Below are 18,432 nucleotides of genomic sequence, written 5' to 3'. Positions count from 1 at the left end.
CTCCTTCGACAGCTGATACCTCAAGTCCTATAACCCCCATCTGTATGCTCTTTCGTCTTCTTAAAGGCTTAGTTTTTCGCTTCAGCAGCTTGTAATGCCTTATTTCTGGGTTCTTTACCCCGTTGATAGTGCACCAGACCAAGCAGCAGCTAAAAGGCATTTGTTTTATTGCTAGCATACCAAAGTGATAAGAATGAATCTTCATGCAATAAAATGTCAAGGGCTGAATTGTTTCCCTCTTCAGTGTGGGCAGGACCTAATTGCGCTTCTTCTCTATGCAATTTAATGATTCATTTTCAAAATCTCAGTTGATTTAGGGAGCTATTGTTAAAATGTTGCAAGTCGGTTTCACAACATTCGTCCCTGAACAAGATTAATCGTTCAAGTCAAATCCTGTGTTTAATCCTATGGGATGCTTTATCGCTGACCTCTGTTCTCCCTGTGGAAGCCATTACACGCATATTAATTACAAATGCAAATCATTAACCGAAAAGGTCTGCCTGCAATTTGAACCGAGACTTTAACAAAAAAAGCTGCGGCCACAGGGCTAATTATAGAGCTATCAGAGCCAAACGGGTCTGATAAAGACACAGTGCAGGCACGAGCATTGTGCCGGTGAGAAACAGAGCAGAACTGAATACTGGGAGAAAAGAAGATGAGGGAGGTTGCCGGGGAGGGGAGGGATGGGGGGGGATGCAGGTCAAGCCTTGCCGAAACTCAATGAGTCATTCTAAAGACCTTGGTGTGCATGTGCTTTTGCCTGTTAGTGTGTGTGTGTCGTCTAGGGATTAACAGCACCACCGTTTAGCTGTAATTACTCGCGCGTTGGAACAACAGCAAATCCCAAAAGACCTTCATACGGCAACACGTTGGTACCTCCTGCTCTGCTAATTATGTATAGCTTGTTCTGAGTGTGTGTGTCTGTGTTTGTATTTCTTGTGTGTGTGTATGATTTCTGTTTGTATTCTGAAGCCATTCATTGCAGGTTGATATATGCACGTGCCCAAGCATGTAAACAGAGCTGCATTAAAGGGTTGCATGCTGCCGGTCCCCATAGTAATATTTTACAATAACCAGTATGTATTGCACTGTACAGTACTTCATTTTACATTCTGTCAGATTTGTGTCATATTGTGGCACAATTATTATTATTATTATTTTCCTCTTCTTGCACGGTTTTCCCTTGTTTTTATGTCTTAAGTATATTGTGTGTTATTCTGTTTGAGAATCCTGAGACTTCAGACTTTCATTGACAAACTACTCTGTACCTATTGTGCATACAATAAACACCTTACATCTTGAATCTATTGCTTGAATACCGTGTTTGTGAGCCGTTTTGGGGACTGTTTTACACCCCTTTCTCTCCATTGATATCTGAGAGCGGTAAAGCTAAAACAGCTTTTGTCATCTCGATTGCTCCCAACGGGTTGTTTAATTACAACCAAGGCTAAATGAGTTGGGAAGTCATGCAGACATCCAGAAAATAACACTCCAAACAAATGAGCAAAGCAGCAATCTGCCGCTGTTTCAGGAGAATAGAGATCGAGCTGAGGTGAGAGGACACACTAATGGATGGATGGAGAAGATAAAAGAGCTTAGAGACTAAGATAAAACGGAGCGACACACAGCTTTGAGGAGATTCAGTATTTTGGTGCCTTACTCTGCCAGAAGGGAGGTTACAGTTTTCCAGGGCTGTCTCCACTCGCTTCCTGTCTGCGGAGAACATCCTGAAGATACTGCGGGGGACACAAACACACCAGTATGAGTAATCGCAGAAAAGGCCACACAGAAAGAGGAGTTTTCGCTCTGATCCTCAGTGTCAAACGGATGAATTCATAACAGCTTTTATTGGATGCTTATTAAGGACATCCTGTAAAAAAGCTCTAGTGTGGCAGGAACATACAAAAGAAAAATAGGAGGAAAAAAACAGGAAATAAAAAGGCGAGAATATAACCACATAATTGCAAGGAGAGCTGACAAAAGTGAGACAAAGAGAATGCCAAGATGAAAAATGGAACTGTAAATTATGCAGAAAGAGAAAATATGAATAGAGACAATGAGGGAAAAAATACAACTTATTCAGTCTAATGAAACAACCCTGAAAGAAAAGGCTTTATTCATGAAGGCTATGTTAGGTTATGTTTTTAGATAGCTTTCTTTGCATTTAAGAGGCAGTAGTCTCTGGTTCTGCTGGGTTAGATCGTATAACACCAAGAGGTGATTTTAATATTTACAAAATGTAAAACACATAAACTTTGAAAAGTACAGTAGTATTCCCTAAATTAACTCTTCCTATTCAAATGTAAACAGCACAATACAGAACACATGGATGTGGATAGTGTTCCACTGTTTCAACACCATATGTACATACAGCGTGATATTCAATCAATCAATCAAGCAACAACTTTATTAATCCCGCAAGGGGCAATTGGTTATGAGCAGCAGCTTATGTCATGTACACAGGCAGGAACATACAAGAACAAAACACACACAGATACACCCGGGAGCACAGATGTGGATCATTCCAATTTACACTATAAATAGTTCATAGCATCACAATAATAAATAAATAAATAAATAATCAAGTTAAAAGCCTTTCAAGAATTTAAAAGTTTGAGTGCAGAAGGGATGAATGATTTTGAAAAGCGATTAGTCCTTTGATCAGGTAGAGCATATCTTCGCCCTGATGGCGAATATTGTTTGTGATCCTTTGTAAAACCGTAAAACCACAGACATGTTTACAGAGATGAGCAGTCAAAGTGATTGTGATTGTTGTCATAAAGTGACATTGCCTCTTATTATTATCATTACCATTTTCATCATCATTATCGTTATCATGCTACAGTTTCTTAGACAGTACTTACAGTATGACTCCACACACAGATATGTTAACAGCTGGAAACAAGGCTTGCAGGTTCCACAGATTATATATTTGTTTTCCCTTGACCAGTCTCATCAGTCATTTTGAGTGCAAAGAGACTTCTGTGCTTCTGAATGCTTGGGCTAATCTGCTGTTTATTCTGTCATCCTTGTGAACACAGACAACAAATGAGATTTCCTGCGAGGCTCTCCAGTGTCGTTAGAGCTACCGCTAGCTGTTGGGTCCTGTTTCCTTTGTCTGCCTCTTTTAATTACATGCAGAGGTATTCCAGCGCAGATCCACGGGCACGTACTGTACGCCCAGTGGGAGAGCAGAGTCAAGCTGACATTAGTCAAGCTGACATGTCCTCCCAGCTAGGAGGTTAATTCCCTAAACGGCAAGCAGTGTCTCTGTGTTGACACCCACTGCTCTCCTCCGCGGCTCTGAGGGAGGTTATCGCAGTGGTACCCAGGTGCCTGCCTGCACGCTAAACTCGACTAATGGAGATGCAGCAAGTCCTCACTTCCAATGAGGTGACGATAAACTCCCAGATAATTCATGAAAGGGAAATTCTCACACACATCACACATTGTCAGATTTTGAGCTGGAGATAGTGAAAAGTATAAATGGCGCTTTCCCGAGGCATGCTACCTCATACTCACGAACATGAAAAAAAAGAAAATCTCACAATTGCACTTGAAAAGGCTGGCTTACTTGGAGCCAATGCAGTGGCACTTACAATGGTTTGACTAATTGCTAGCTAATGTGCTTGCAGGATTATTTTGTTTAGTTTGTATCCTCAAGGTCGAATGAATATCAGATAAAACTGCTAAATGAAATGTCACATAAACAAATGAATGAAACATAATGTACATCCTAATAAGGTCGGCTCTTTACAGATAGAGAGAGAGACAGTGATAGTGATAGACTGAAAACACACCTGCACTTTTGAAAGAACATCCATAACATTCATCTGTTTGCAACTTATATATATCAATATTCCAATTACTTGTATATAGACTATTCTTGCACTATTTCTATTATATTCTATTTTATTTGTATTTTTTTACTTGCACTCTTTTATTGTGTTGCACTATTTGATTGTGTTGCACTGTTGGAGGAGCCTGTGACCTAAGATTTTCATTGTCATAACTACACTGTAGAAATATTGTACACAATTTTACCGCAGAGCTAAAGTCATGGGGAGAACAATGGAGTATTGTGATGACAAATGGTATTGTATTGTAATAAATGCACACCGAGAATGTGTGTGTACTAAGGCGTATACATGCTGCTAGTAACAAGAGAAGGCAGAGGAAGCTACGCATTGATCAAAAGAGTGGAGAGGTGGCAGGGGAGAGGAGGATGAGTCAGAGAGACTTACTTCTTGACGGGAATGCGCCCCTCAGGGTTCAGCTGCAGCTTCATCCGAGTGTATCTGCATTGGACAGAACACAAACCTTACACAACATGAAATCAGCAGTCTGTCTGTGTGAGTAATGTACGTGCTCAAATGATCTTTTCTGTGTGTGTGTGCTTTCTTGGGATGCATTTCTGTATGTAATTGCCTGCCTATAAGGGATTATGCAAATGTGCGGTACATGCAGAATTGTGTCTCTATAATGCTGAGCATGCGGTTGATTGATGTGAAGAGTTCTTAGTGCACACCATGAATATTTTTGCCATGTGTACACGACTTGTGGATAATCCCTGGAAGTCTTGCACAGAGCCATGCACCAGCAACACAGGCAGCGCAGCCCGGGCTATAAATAGCTGCGCTGCAACAGGAGCCATCATTCCAGGCTGGGCATTAAGTGGCTGCTGGCTAATAATTAATATCCATTACAGTGTCCACTTCACAGGGCCGGTCCGGTGCCAAAGGCAAAGTCACAGATGACTGTAATGGTTAACGTGGCTAACATGGATTTTCTTCTCGAAAGTAAAGGGGGAAAAAAGGAAAATGTTGGCAGAAAAGGAGCTTGTTGACAGGGGATGGCACTAAAGGTTCAGGATTAAGGAAAGAAGGAGGGAGCAGTTAGGTGTTTCTCTTACAACTGCCTCTATTATTTATCAAGACGGAACAACAGATAACCGTCTCAGTTTTCGGTTTTACACACCACTTTCTCTTCTCTCTCTGTCTGCTTTCAGACTATCCCATTCCAGGTAATGCTGAAGAATGAGAATGAGCACCAGGGAACAGACGTGGAAAATGCCCAACCAATCGGCATACACAAGAGCAAGACACAGACTTTTTAGATGTTTAGCCCCTCAATTTTATTTGTGTCTCTTTGTAGTTGCTTTGTATTTCTGTATGTATTCAATTTGTGTTTTGTCCTTTTTAATAATCATACGTGTCTCTTTGTTTGTCTATGCAGATGTTTCATATCAGATTGTATCTGTTTCTGTCTCATTGTATTATTTTGCTGTCTCTTTGTCTTTGTAGTCCTTTTGTGACTTTTTGTGTCTTTTTGTGTTTTCTTTGTAGTTGTTTCTGTGTCTTTGTAGTCTTTTGTGTCTCTTTGTTATTGTTACTGTCACGTTGTAGTCTTTTTGTGTTTATTTGTAGTTGTTTCTGTCTCATTGTTGTCTTTTTGGGTCTCTTGTACTTTGTCTATATTTCTTTGTTTCTTTGTGTCCTTTGATTGACATGTTGTAAAGGAAAGGCATGGGGGACCTGCCACATGCCAAGTAGGCCTGTTCAGTAATCTAAAACTAACTAAGCATCTACTGGTTATACATGTTATCCCATTGCAAAACATGCAATTCTAACATTAACCATGGTGCAAGCTGAAGTAATCCAGGTTTATTGTAGATCTCAATAGAACATCTTGAAGAAGTCAATCAAAAACATGTTGGGTTCCACTTGCTGGGAACATTACCCGTATATGCTGGCCTCTCAAAAAATGTATCACAGCTTGAAGAGCTATAAAATAGAATTGACCACATGCAAAGGAACATCAACGTGGCCTCATGCAGTAGTAATACGAAAGAGAATTGTCTTATTTGTAGGGAAGCAGAGCACGACAAATGCTGCTGCAAGCAAACCAGCGTGACTGTGAAACCTGCTCTATTCAATTCTATTCAGCAATCTCTGTATACTATGTGGTCGATGACCACTTTTATTGTCTCATAAGTCAATTACACTCCTCGGGGGTGAGAGTTAATGGGTTCTGTTTACTGATAAACATCAGACAGCTGGGAGTTGTCACCTAGCAGAGCCACGCATACTCTCTCAATACAACGCAGCAGATTCATAGTTTAGCTTCACTACGTCACTCACTGCACACATTAATCAGCTGTGAACCATAGATCAGTGTGTGTGTGTGTGTGTGTGTGTGTGTGTGTGTGTGTGTATGTGTGTGTGTGTGTGTGTGTGTGTGTGTGTGTGTGTGTGTGTGTGTGTGTGTGTGTGTGTGTGTGTGTGTGTGTGTGTGTGTGTGTGTGTGCAGTACAGCCCTATATGTACCTCAGTGTATGCATAAAGCTTCCTGTGTGTGTGCTTCTGGATTTTATGAGGCGGTTATGTGAGCGCAAGAAACATCTTTTTGCATGCATTTCAAAGTAAACACTTATTGTGTATAGTGTGGGAACACGTGTCTTGAATAACAGTCAGTCATATGTTTTATTTTACATAAGAGGCCTCATTTGCTTTCCCCTGCTGTTTCTGCTTATGTAAAACACAATACATACCTGGTGTGGCGCTTGGGATAACTGGCATTTTTCTGTTTCCAGCAGACCTGATTTTCATATTTATCTTGGGGATTTACATTTTTTGTACGACTGCTCGGTGTGTTTGTGTGTGTGTCGTTTGCATGTTTGTGTGGATGACATACGCTTTCTCAAGGCAGTCCTCCCTGGACATATTCTGTACAAAGAGGTTGGATGCCAGGTTGAACAGCTCTTCCGCCCATTCCTGAAGTGAATAACAAATACGGATACAGAGTCAGGCACAAACCATAGTGCTGAGGGTTGAAATCATAGACTGTAGAAAAAAGTGGACCCCTGGAAGTCTGATTGTATCGAAGACTATAAGAAAATGTCCTTACTTCTCACTTGATATTTCACCTCAGTTAAGATTTGCCTCATGAGTTTATGGTCTCAATCATTTGTTTAAAGTGTTCTCCAATACAGGATGATGGTTCATTTTGTAAATCACGATCCTTTTTACAACCAAATAGACAATAAAGCATTTCTCAGCGTAGCTGCATTGTGATTGAAAATAAACATAATATACATTTTTTGTTTAATTTACTGAGAAATCTCAACCCTGAAGATACACTCCATGTAGTTAACCTAACAGAGAAATGGTTCCATTATTAAAAAACCTCAAAACTGAAAGTGAAATAAATGGCATGTTGTTTAATGCAATATATCCTAAACATTGATCCCACATACAGTAATGGGACAGTTATCATTATAATTGTATTGTTGTTCTTTATTTACCTTGGCCGTATCCTCCGTGAAGGCCATGAAGTTCAGGTAGGTGATGTTGACCATGTCAGGGCCGCTCACCACCGTCAGCATCCTGTTCTCCATCTTCCCCGCCAGAGTGCTGACATCCAGTAGCTCACGCAGCTTGGCCTCCTGAACAATGACACACAAATGATACAAAAAATGAGTCATGGCTTTTACAGAATGGAGTAAACTAATCAAAGGCATCAAGCGAAAGGTGCATTTACTTATAAATCTTTCCCAGTCATGTCATGCCAGCTTCTAACCAGAGCTTCATACACACTGAAAACCACCTCAAATGGACTGCAGTTGAACCAAATCTACATCTAAAGCCTAGCAGCACAAACATCCATCGATTGAAAGGAAATTAAATTAAACAGGCCACAGGTGGAACAAAATACAAGGTATACCTTTTCCAAAGAAGTGAGAGACAGAACTACTCTGTGTCACGGTTTAATAAAACAAAACTTGCCCTCCAAAAGCACTGAACTGAAACAAGACCTTTCAGTATTTGGGAGTTCGCACCATGTCTTGGCAGCTGATTTATGTGACTAATGAGAGGTCAGTTGTGAGAGGCGGATGGTGTGAGGAGCGAGGTGAGACACCGCAGCCCCAGTAGATCTCAAAGTGACTCTCATATCACAGGCAAACAAGGTGGGTTAAGCAGAGCTATGATGTGGCACATTTCAAGTGCAAACTAATTAAAAGAGTTGAAAATGTTGAACTGATATTGAAAGAATGACACTGGTGAACTTGCTGGTACCATGTGTAGAGGTGTAATGTTTTAAAGCAGCATTTATAAGACGCTTTTCATGTTTTTGCAAGGGCTAATAACGCTTTTACATAGGGACTAACATTCAACCACAATCATACTGAGGCAGATGCTCAAGAAAACTAACATTCACAAACATTCATAAACAATTGGCCATGGCATTGGGATCAATTTAGGTTAAAGTATCTTGCCCAAGGACACATGGGCCCAATTCCAATCCACCCCCTACACCCTAGCCCTACACACTAGCCCTCCGTTTGCGCGTTCGCGCGGAGGGTCCGCCACATTAAGTGCTGTTCCAAACCAACGAGTGTGGAGGGGGAGTGGGCTATCAAGCCCTCAAACAGCGAGTCTGCATCGGTGCTGACTTCACCTGCTGCCTTACCTGACCAGACTCAACGCTGTGTGTGTCCGTCAGGAAACAAGCTGTTTACAAACAGTTCCAGCAAACATCCGCTGATAAATTGCGATGTTAACAACCTCATGATAACCTCATATTGTTTTTACTTAGAACCTAGAAAAAGGTAAATGTGTGCATTTTATTATAAAGTTGTGTATATTTACAGACTGTTGCAAAATCTAAGAAGCTTATAACCATCAGGTTTAAAACTAAAAGAGCTTTACAAAAAAGTAACACAATTAAAGATGTTTGGAGTTTTATTTTAGTTATTCATTTTTATTGTTTGTCCAAGAGATGCTGATTTGAAAGCGTTGTTACATACAGTTACGGGAGAGAGGGGGAGTTTGTCCCAAAGCTTGCCGCTGTATTTACTCCCTCCATCTGACAGGAGGGAGCCTCGTTTAGCTGCGAGTGTCACTCCGTCACGGAGGGGTAGGGTGTAGGGCGTGGTCTGGAATTGGGCCATGGACATGTTGACTGCCTGCACTGGATATTGAACTACAAACCTTCCTATTGGTGGGCCATCAATCTGCCGCCCTTATGATGTTATTTAGGTGTTCACAGACATCTTCAACAGGTCCCTGCTGCAGTCTGTAGTCCCCACATGTTTTAAACACTCCACCATCATTCCTGTCCCCAAAAAGACAATCATCACCTGCCCCAACGACTACCGCCCAGTAGCACTCACCTCCATCATAATGAAGTGCTTTGAGCGGTTAGTCAAATTATTCATCACCTCCTCCCTCCCTGAATCTCTGGACCCCCTGCAGTTTGCCTACAGAGCAAACAGGTCCACAGACGACGCCATAGCCCTCACCCTCCACACTGCCCTCTCACACCTGGACCCGAAGAACAGGAACACATATGTGAGAATGCTGTTCATTGACTACAGTTCAGCATTCAACACCATTGTGCCCTCCAAGCTGGCCATCAAGCTCAGAGACCTCGGGCTCAACAGCGCCCTCTGTGACTGGATCCTGAACTTCCTGACGGGCAGACCCCAGGCAGTGCGGGTGGGAAATATCACATCCTCCACCCTGATTCTCAACACCGGTGCCCCTCAAGGCTGGGTGCTCAGCCCTCTCCTCTACTCCCTGTTCACCCACGACTGCGTGGCCACACACAGCTCCAACACCATCGTGAAGTTTGCTGATGACACGACCGTCATCGGCCAGATCACAGACGATGACGAGACGGCGTACAGAGAGGAGGTCGAAAACCTGACATCTTGGTGCCAGGAGAACAACCTCCATCTCAACATCAGCAAAACAAAGGAGCTGATTGTGGACTACAGGAAGCAGCAGGGAGAGGGACACGCCCCCATCGCCATCAATGGGACTACGGTGGAGAGAGTCAAAAGCTTCAGGTTCCTTGGGGTCCACATCACTGAGGACCTGACATGGGCTCTTCACACCACCACCATCACCAAGAAAGCTCGACAGCGGCTCTTCTTCCTCCGCAGGTTGAGGAGGTTCAAAATGGATTCCAGGATACTCTGCAACTTCTACAGGTGCACCATAGAGAGTATCCTGACTGGCTGCATCACGGCCTGGTATGGCAGCTGCACCGACCTCAATCGTAAGGCTTTACAGAGGGTGGTGAAAACTGCACAGCACATCACCAGGACGGAGCTGCCATCCATGGAGGACCTTTACTCCCAGCGGCTCAGGAAGAAATCACTACGGATTATCAAAGACCCCCATCACCCCAGCCACAAACTGTTCTTTCTGTTGCCGTCTGGCAGACGTTACCGCAGCATCCTGGCAAGGACAAGAAGATTCGGAGACAGTTTCTTCCCGCGGGCAGTGAGACTGTTAAAAAATTGAACTGTTGAAACAATATCAAACATTCAACTGCTACTCAGTAGTATGTATCTAATACCTAATATATATATATCATTCCAATAACTTGTATATAGACTCATACTGCACTATTCCACATCATAACTTTATTTCATTTTTATAACTATTATTATTTTTGTATTGCTCATGCTCTTATTGTTATTATGTTATGTTATTATGTTGCATTGTTGGAGAAGCCTGTGACATAAGATTTTCAACTGCATAATTACTCTGTAGCTATGTCAGATTGACAATAAAGAACCTTGAACCTTGAACCTTATTTACTATCAACGACCCCATGATAACTCTCCAAATTCAGAGTGCTTAATGGTATTCAAACTTTGATAACCCTAACCCTTGTTTCAGGGCTTAACAAAACCTCCTCTTGTTTATCTTACTTTCAATCAGACAGTGGAAAATGGTAAGAACAGCAGCCAATGCTCAGCACAGCCTCGTGACCAAGAGTAATCTGTATTCACTTAGCTGAAGAGATCCCATGAGGACGCTGTATTTGTTCAGATATATTTTTATTAAATGCTTCCGCAAATAGTGCTAATTCATGGAGGAAATCATCTCAACCTCGAGCGCTGCAATTTTCAGATTTAATACAACTTTAATTCCCTGCAACCTTCATCATCCAGCAAACAGCAGCAGGTTAAATGAGCCTGTTGAAAAACGTCTGTTGTCTGTTGTAACACAACATTGGGTGCTGGCAACAGTTCAGTACTCACAGAGAAAAACTCTGAAGGATTTGTATTCCGCAGAGGCAACTGTCTGAGAAAAACTAAACTAATTTCAGCAAATATACATTTAAGCAGCTCATCTTTAGTGTGAATCATATTAAAAAAACAACAACAATGCCTCTGAGGTACAAGAGAGGAATAGCAATGATCTTTTTCTCTCTTTCGCGGCACAGTGCACAAGCTACAAAATGGAGGCTCTGGCTTAATTAACACAACAAAAAAGCTCTGTAAAGGATTTTGCAGTGAAAGCAAATGAGCTCCCACACATTTAACCAATCAAACAAAGAGTATTGTGTCTTGTGTCACGCTGATAAATGTCCTCTACACGTCCCTCACGCCCCCCAATCAAATTGTGCGGCTTAGTGGCACCCATTATTATCATGCTGAACTTTTCTGACGTAATACATTTTCTTTATTTAAGAAAGTCTCCCCTCAAACTTAGTCTGACTGCATCTCATAGAATAATTGTTGGTTGTATATGGTAGCATGGAGAGCTACATTACTGCACATTCTAAACAAGTCTACTACTCTGAAAGACGTTTAATAAATGATCTTCACTTTTAATGTGTGTGTTTATCATGTCTTACCTAATTTAAACCAATGTTTAGACTTATGAAGTTATTGTTTTTGGGACCTTTTAGAAGTTAGGGTTGGATACATTTGGTATTTAGGATATTTGGTAAGTGTTAAGGTTGTGTTAAGCTTGGGATGATTCTCAAAAATACATGAAGTCTCTCCAATTTTATACATTTGTCAAATCAATATTGGATTACTTCAATTGAATTAGCTAGAAAAAAACTGTTTCCGAGTGTTTTCTGATTAGCAGACATTTAGAGTTACATGACTCCATCCATGACCACCAATCAATGGAAGACAAAGTGCCGATTTAAACTTGCATCCATCACTGTCCACTTATTAAATCTGAAAGCCACCAGCCCCATCAATCAAAGCATAAAAAGCCACTTTCAATTTCCTAAAACACACAATGCAATGCAACCCTTTGAGGGATGCTTTGGCAGACTGCCGCAGATCAAAGGCTTCTGAGAACAGTCGAGACGACAGTAAGATGCATATTTCATCTTTTACAGCGCTTGAATGTCAATACAATTTGATATTGTTTTGACGCTACTTGTAGCCATTAGCCCAACATGCAGCTCATCTCCTTGTACGTCGCAGTCAGCAGAGGACTGATCTGGGAGCTGCAGGCACTCACAGCACATCAACTGGAGATTCATCAGCAGTTATGTTGGGGAAGGACTCAGTGGGAGAAAAACGAGCTGAGGTCGGGGAAAGGAGGGGGGGCGTAGGAGGAGGACGAAAGGAGGAAAAATGAAGAGAAAGAGGGACAAAGCCAAGAGGAGAGAAGAACGGATAAGGGGGCCCAGCCATGTGAGTGAAATGTAATTTGTGCTGGTGCATTGTGGGAGCCATTGGAGGCATGCCTGAGGACCCAGTCACCACAAAGATGGAAGATTTACAGCCAAACAGGCTATGGGTGGGGGTTGGATGGGTTTTTGGATGAAGCAAGAGGACACTTCACAGTCTTTGACCACTGATGTGAATGCCTTCTCCATTTAGAGTGTATGCGTGTGAATATGTGTGTGTTTATTCAGGCATACATGGTGCATGTTAGCAGATGCGGTGCCAGCACTGGAGCTCTTCTCAGTCACTTACGTAACGTCCACACGGTTCCGTTGCGTGCTTCAACGGAGACGCTTCCCATTCCCTTTGAATGGGGTGACGTCAAGCTTTGCCGAACTGCATTGTGGTTCCGTCCTGTCGCTTTGCCTCCGTTGCTCGCTTCAAAATTTGAAAAAAGTTCAACTTTTCAAGCATCGACGGAAGCGCCAGCCAATCAAATCATATGCCAGTACAAGCGCTAGCCAATCAAACCGCGTGCTTGTGTGTCCGGTAAGCTTCAACGCGACAGAACCGTGTGGATGTACCTTTAGTATTCAGCTGGAGTGACAGCCTGAGGAAATAACAACACTTCCTCTTCCTGCCTTAGTTTGTCACAAGGCCCTAACTGTCACCAGCCATGCATTAAACCGTGTCACTCTGTTGGGCCCCGGGGGAATAGATCTAGATCGGCACAGGGAAGCCAACCTCACCTCAAGTCATTAAACCTGCAGCATGGCACCTGTCCAAACACACACATACTAACATAAAGTAGAGCACACATGCACTCAACTCGAGTTGTAATAAATCCAGACACACGAATGCACACACTTTCAAATGAGTGCGTGCAGTCTAGGGCTGACGATTTGGAAAAAAATATATATATTTTGACTGATATTGCAATTGTGATATATGGTAACTCATGATATTAGAGAATGTATCATCTCTGCATCATATTTCTATTAATCATTGAAAAATATATTAAATGATTATGGTTTTATCTTTTCAAGATATTTGTTGCTTAGTCTGTAGAATTTGATTTGTAGGCCGGGATATCCTTGCAACATCATATCAAAGGAAATGTCGATATGAATGATTGATGATGGCCTATCCACCTACACACATGCCTCTCAATACTTGCCTTCAATGTGTGAAGTGCGCCACAGATGTGATGCCAGATGTTAAAAACTTAAGTCAGCCCCGCAGAGATTCACTTCAAAATAGGCAGAGAAGATTATGCTTGAGGAACAGATGCGCTTGGAGGGCAACTTCTTCTTTTTTTTTTTTTTTTTAACTGTTTGCTTTAAAGAAAAAATGCCGGGGCTGTTTGAAATAATTGATTAGATGTGAAGGATAGCTGCTTTAAACAGTGCCTTGTTCAAAGAAGGTGCTGCTGGTGTACAAATTGATCTTACAGTATATTCAGAGCTACTTCATGTACCAACTCTCACTATACATAAACTTCACACAGCAAAGAAATTGCCATTTTGCTTGGCATCTTAAGGATGACTGCACTTTATCTGACCCTGCCAGGCTGCAGAGTTTGCATCACTTCAGACTACATTTTTGAAGCATCTGCACTTGTGAAATGAAAGGACGTTTAAGAAGCAGGGAGCTTAAGACTTGATGTCAGGGGTTTACGATTTTGGTGGACAGAAATACTAAATATTACATTATTTATAGAAGCTGCATGTTGCATTTGGAACCTGGTGTAAACAGATCATCATCTGCTGTGTTTCACCTCATGTGACCTCGCACCTTTTACACACCTCATGAATTGCTAATCCCCTCATCAAACAAAATACCCAATTATGGCTTCATCGACCCCAGAGCTCCACAAGTTGAGGTAAACATGACCTCTCATGGGCCTAAGGGCTTTAAAGTAATAAAGACTTTATATCTGTATTCAGAGGAGCGCATCCAAATGTATGAAGCTGTGACAGTGCAGAGCAGAGCTGCAGGTTACAAGCAGGCGCTCTCCTGCTGCTGGCTAGCCTTACTAACCAACAGATCGGCAAGACGCTGCTGGTGGAGGCAGTGAAGAGCCTCGGGCATTTGGAAAGAAATGATGGGATATCAAGCCGGGGGTTATGTGCTGATTCTGCCACACAAATACTGTGCAGATGCTCATTTTTACGTACCAATATGTGGGAATGGATGTGAAGTGGTGGCTGGATGATGATCTCCCTTAAGTCAATTACCTTGAAGACATTTTGATGTCAACTGAAGTGCCTGTTCAAGTGCTTTGTGTGTGTGTCCAAACCGAGTGTGCATGCATTTGTATTGGTTATTTAACATTTCGGTTTATCTGCCAGTATGAGTCACAGAGTCTACAGAGGTTTTCATCCACAGCAAAGCTAATCCTAAAACATCTCCCTCTCCTGAAGTCATTTATTTAAGAGGGTCACGCTGCATCTGCAGAGCATGTTTAAAACATTAGCCACATCATAACTTACACAGACAGAAAGCATCAAGACATTGATCCCATTAGAAGAAAGAGCCCCGTCTTGCTCGCTAAGCTCAAGCTGCTTCCTGCAAATGACCTTCCTTATCACGTACACACACTGACACACAGTCGCACTAATGAAGACATCACATTCTTTAAGCATACAGATATCTTACATTTCACTTTCATTTTCAAGTAAACACATACTGTAAAAGTTCATGTATTGCATATGTAAATGATGTGATGTATGTGCTGCATGTACCCTTACAGCAAAATGTTCAAAATGTCAGCACAGTGTGACCTTATGCATTGCATTAGATTTTATTTTTCTTTCAAAAGACAAAGGTCAATAAGCTGGTAAATAATGGAAGCCATAAAAAAAAAATGCCATATACAACACCTCCTTAAAAGCAACAAAAAACACCTTCAAAGTGAGGAACTACTGTATGGAGCATTTGTGTTACAAGGGAAATCATGTATTTCAGCTTTAAAGCTTTTCTGCTGATCAAACGGCCCGTTTGATTCAGCTTCAATAGAGCAGCCTTTCATATGAAGATGGGAGAGCTCCATCACAGCTCTGCAGTTTCATATTTTTAAACTGCCTCAGCTTGGCTACCATAGGGTGCAGCGCGTACACACTGAGAATAACCTGAAGATAAACATCCGACAAACAGCCGCATTGTAAACATGATCAGAGAGCGGGAACAGAAGATGGAAGGTGCGAGGTTATCAGAGAGGGATCGGAAAGGAGTCTTTGATCCCCCACCCCTCCTTCCTACTCCCATCCCCTCATCTCTGAGGCTCTCAGTCACTGCTTCTTTTTATTATTCTCCCACATGATCATAATTCATTTGAGCACTCAAGTGTCAGTGGATACAGCCTGCCACAGTTTCATGAGGCGGAGAATTGCCCACAAGGCCAGGAGTAAAAGGTCAGCGCTTCATCAGTCAGCTGTCAGGTTATGCATCACTGGCTATGGAACCAAACCCAGTGTGCACGCATTCGTGTTTGTGTGAAGTCCCGAAGTCGGAAGCCAACGAAGAACCTTCTTAAGAGTGGGAAAAGGGTTCGCCACTGGTTGACTGTAATGCAGCTGGGTTGGCTACTGTCCATCAATGAGGCATCAGCAAACACAGGTCTAGGCAGGAAAACGGAAAATAATATAAACTCCAAACTAGGGCTGCACGAACTGGAACACATAACTAGGTGTGATAAACGATATATTATCATTTTTTTGCATCATTATTATCATTATCATTGAAAAACATATATACAATTGTGTGATTTTTTAAGAGGAGAAATCTATTTGTATGGCTGGGTTGGCTCTTCAAAGCTTCATTTAAAATTGTATTTTTACACACCTTCTCAGCACTTCTCATTAGAGCAACGATTTGAATGTTGTTCTAGTCCATTTTGTGATGGCGAAAAAAAACACAATTAATTCTGCAGCCCTACTCTAAACCCTCCTTGTTTCATGTGTTTGATCCAGGGGTTTAATGGTCAAGAAGTGATACAACTGATTAGAGCAAAGCTTCAGATCATCATTAGCTCTCCACTGGAAGCAGGTTGACGATGCGTCGTTGGCCCTCATGCGTCACATTGAGGTTGAGAAAAGGCGTGGGAGGAGGTTGGAAAGCTCATAGGACTTAACAAACCCTTGATGGAGCCTTTCCACAGGGGCATCTCATTAACCCCGAAGGCAGTGAGACTTGAAGCGAGAGATGGCGGGGTTTGACAGAGGGGAGACGGAGAGCACATATCAGACCGTTTCCAAAAGGCCAGCTCATCAGCCATAACTTGTGCTGACAGGTACCCAATTCCATGTCTGGGGGAACATTCACACCCAACGCTAATCATGTAAGGAAGCACAGTGGAACTTGGCACTACAAATCTTCGTTGAAAGTAAAAAAAAAAAGATTTGATTAGCTTTATTTCTCATTTTACCATAACGGACCGCATAAACTTATTACAGCAATTCATTTTACCGATCAGACTTAATTGTACTGCACAGCTAGACTTCTGTCAGAATGTCATTACGCCTGCTGGGCAGCTGGACTCAAGACTCCAGGCAACAATTTAGAAAAAGAAATGTAGGAAGTTGAGGTTGATGTATCTTCATGAAGCTTTTATAAATTCATAATTCTACTCCTAAATCCACTCAGTGAAACTCAAATAATATATTGGAGTAGAATCATTTTCACAGATTACATTTTGAAAATCTGCGGCTTGCTGTTTTCAATGAATGTGTTGCATACAGTAAATGGTAAGTAATGCATATGCAATTTGTAAGGATATTCTAAGCAGTGTATTTATTTAAAAATAGCAAAGATTCTTGGGTTGAAAATACTAAAAACATCCAGCTACAGAAGATTACATTTAGATGAAGTTTGAAAAGCACCTGCACGTTTTTACAGTGAGTTAAATAAAACTGCAGATGTCAGACAGCAGTTGACGGCTATAACTTCAAATGGTTCAAACTCCCACCTGAGTCTGCCATACCCACATATGAAAACTCTTGACGTTTTATTTGGGTTGCAGTGGCATTGTGGAGAAACGCTTTCTTCTTTAGAGAAAAAATAAACTATCGAATCAGCCCCAGAGGAACTTTCTCCGCCTCAATAACATATCTCCTGAGCTGGAGGTGTGTGTATTGTGTCTGCTTTTGTGTGCACATCCTAAAGAAAATATCTCATCTATTACCACAACATAATTGCGCTTCATAATTGCTGTAATAACATTTCATACCACTTTCTTCTTCAAAAAACATCTGATAATTCAGGGTGCTAAACTCTACATCCGATCCTTTTCAAACCAAAAGATGAAATGATTTGCTATCGACTGCACATGATGACCGCAGAGCTTGAGAACAATGCTTCAGATATGGGGAGGAAATTGGAAAATGTCTGAGAAATCTGCTCTGCTGTGGCACCAATGTAACATGAGAAGCATGAGTGGTGACCACTTCAGTTATATTATTGGGCTTCAAACATTACAGCTGAAATAATGGTTTACAGTAAAGGACAAATTTAGTGAATTTTCACTTTCACTACAGAAGTGCAAAATGCAGATGCAGACGGACAATACATCTTATATTTAATTTACAAATATGATGTCAAACTAAACCAAATGGTGGTCGAAAACATCCATCCACAAACTTTGAATAAAGCTCTTACTGTACAGCATGTAAATGGTTATTACAGCGCCTCTGAGCATCTATGTGCCACCAAATCCCATTTTGAATTCATCTGTTTAAAGATACAAGGAATGTTCAAGGACTTCTCATATTTTCAATTGGATAAATAAAGGAACGCTGTCTTTTTGTATATAGGTCTTTACATAAAGTTTATGAAGATTTTTAAATATGCCGAAAATAAGTAGAACTGCCTATTTTAAATGTTTTATTTACTTTACATAAACAAAGAAAGGCTGAAATTAATGGGGTCTTCCTTGGCACATGCTACACCCTTTCCCCATGTTTAATTAAATCGGGCCAGTTTTTCTATGATCCTGACAAACAAAC

The 18,432-nt window shown here is 41.5% G+C and overlaps 1 protein-coding gene across 7 annotated transcripts in view; it reads right to left on the bottom strand.

Moving 5' to 3' along the window:
* The window catches only part of LOC117498362 (1-phosphatidylinositol 4,5-bisphosphate phosphodiesterase beta-1), a 147,604-nt gene that overhangs the window by 68,328 nt on the left and 60,844 nt on the right, over positions 1-18,432 (bottom strand). For all 7 annotated transcript variants that reach the window (XR_004557570.1, XR_004557571.1, XM_034150407.1 and 4 more), the window contains exons 4-7: positions 7,304-7,444; positions 6,694-6,773; positions 4,245-4,298; positions 1,661-1,736 (exon numbers count right to left, since the gene is read on the bottom strand). Coding sequence is in view for 5 of the 7 variants with exons in the window: in XM_034150407.1 (XP_034006298.1) it covers positions 1,661-1,736; positions 4,245-4,298; positions 6,694-6,773; positions 7,304-7,444 (351 nt within the window). In the remaining 2 variants the exon portion in view is untranslated. The remainder of the gene's footprint in view (positions 1-1,660; positions 1,737-4,244; positions 4,299-6,693; positions 6,774-7,303; positions 7,445-18,432) is intronic.

This window comes from Trematomus bernacchii, unplaced genomic scaffold (assembly GCF_902827165.1).
Source record: "Trematomus bernacchii unplaced genomic scaffold, fTreBer1.1, whole genome shotgun sequence".
NCBI lineage: Eukaryota > Metazoa > Chordata > Actinopteri > Perciformes > Nototheniidae > Trematomus > Trematomus bernacchii.
This window is presented reverse-complemented; position numbering and strand designations above follow the sequence as displayed.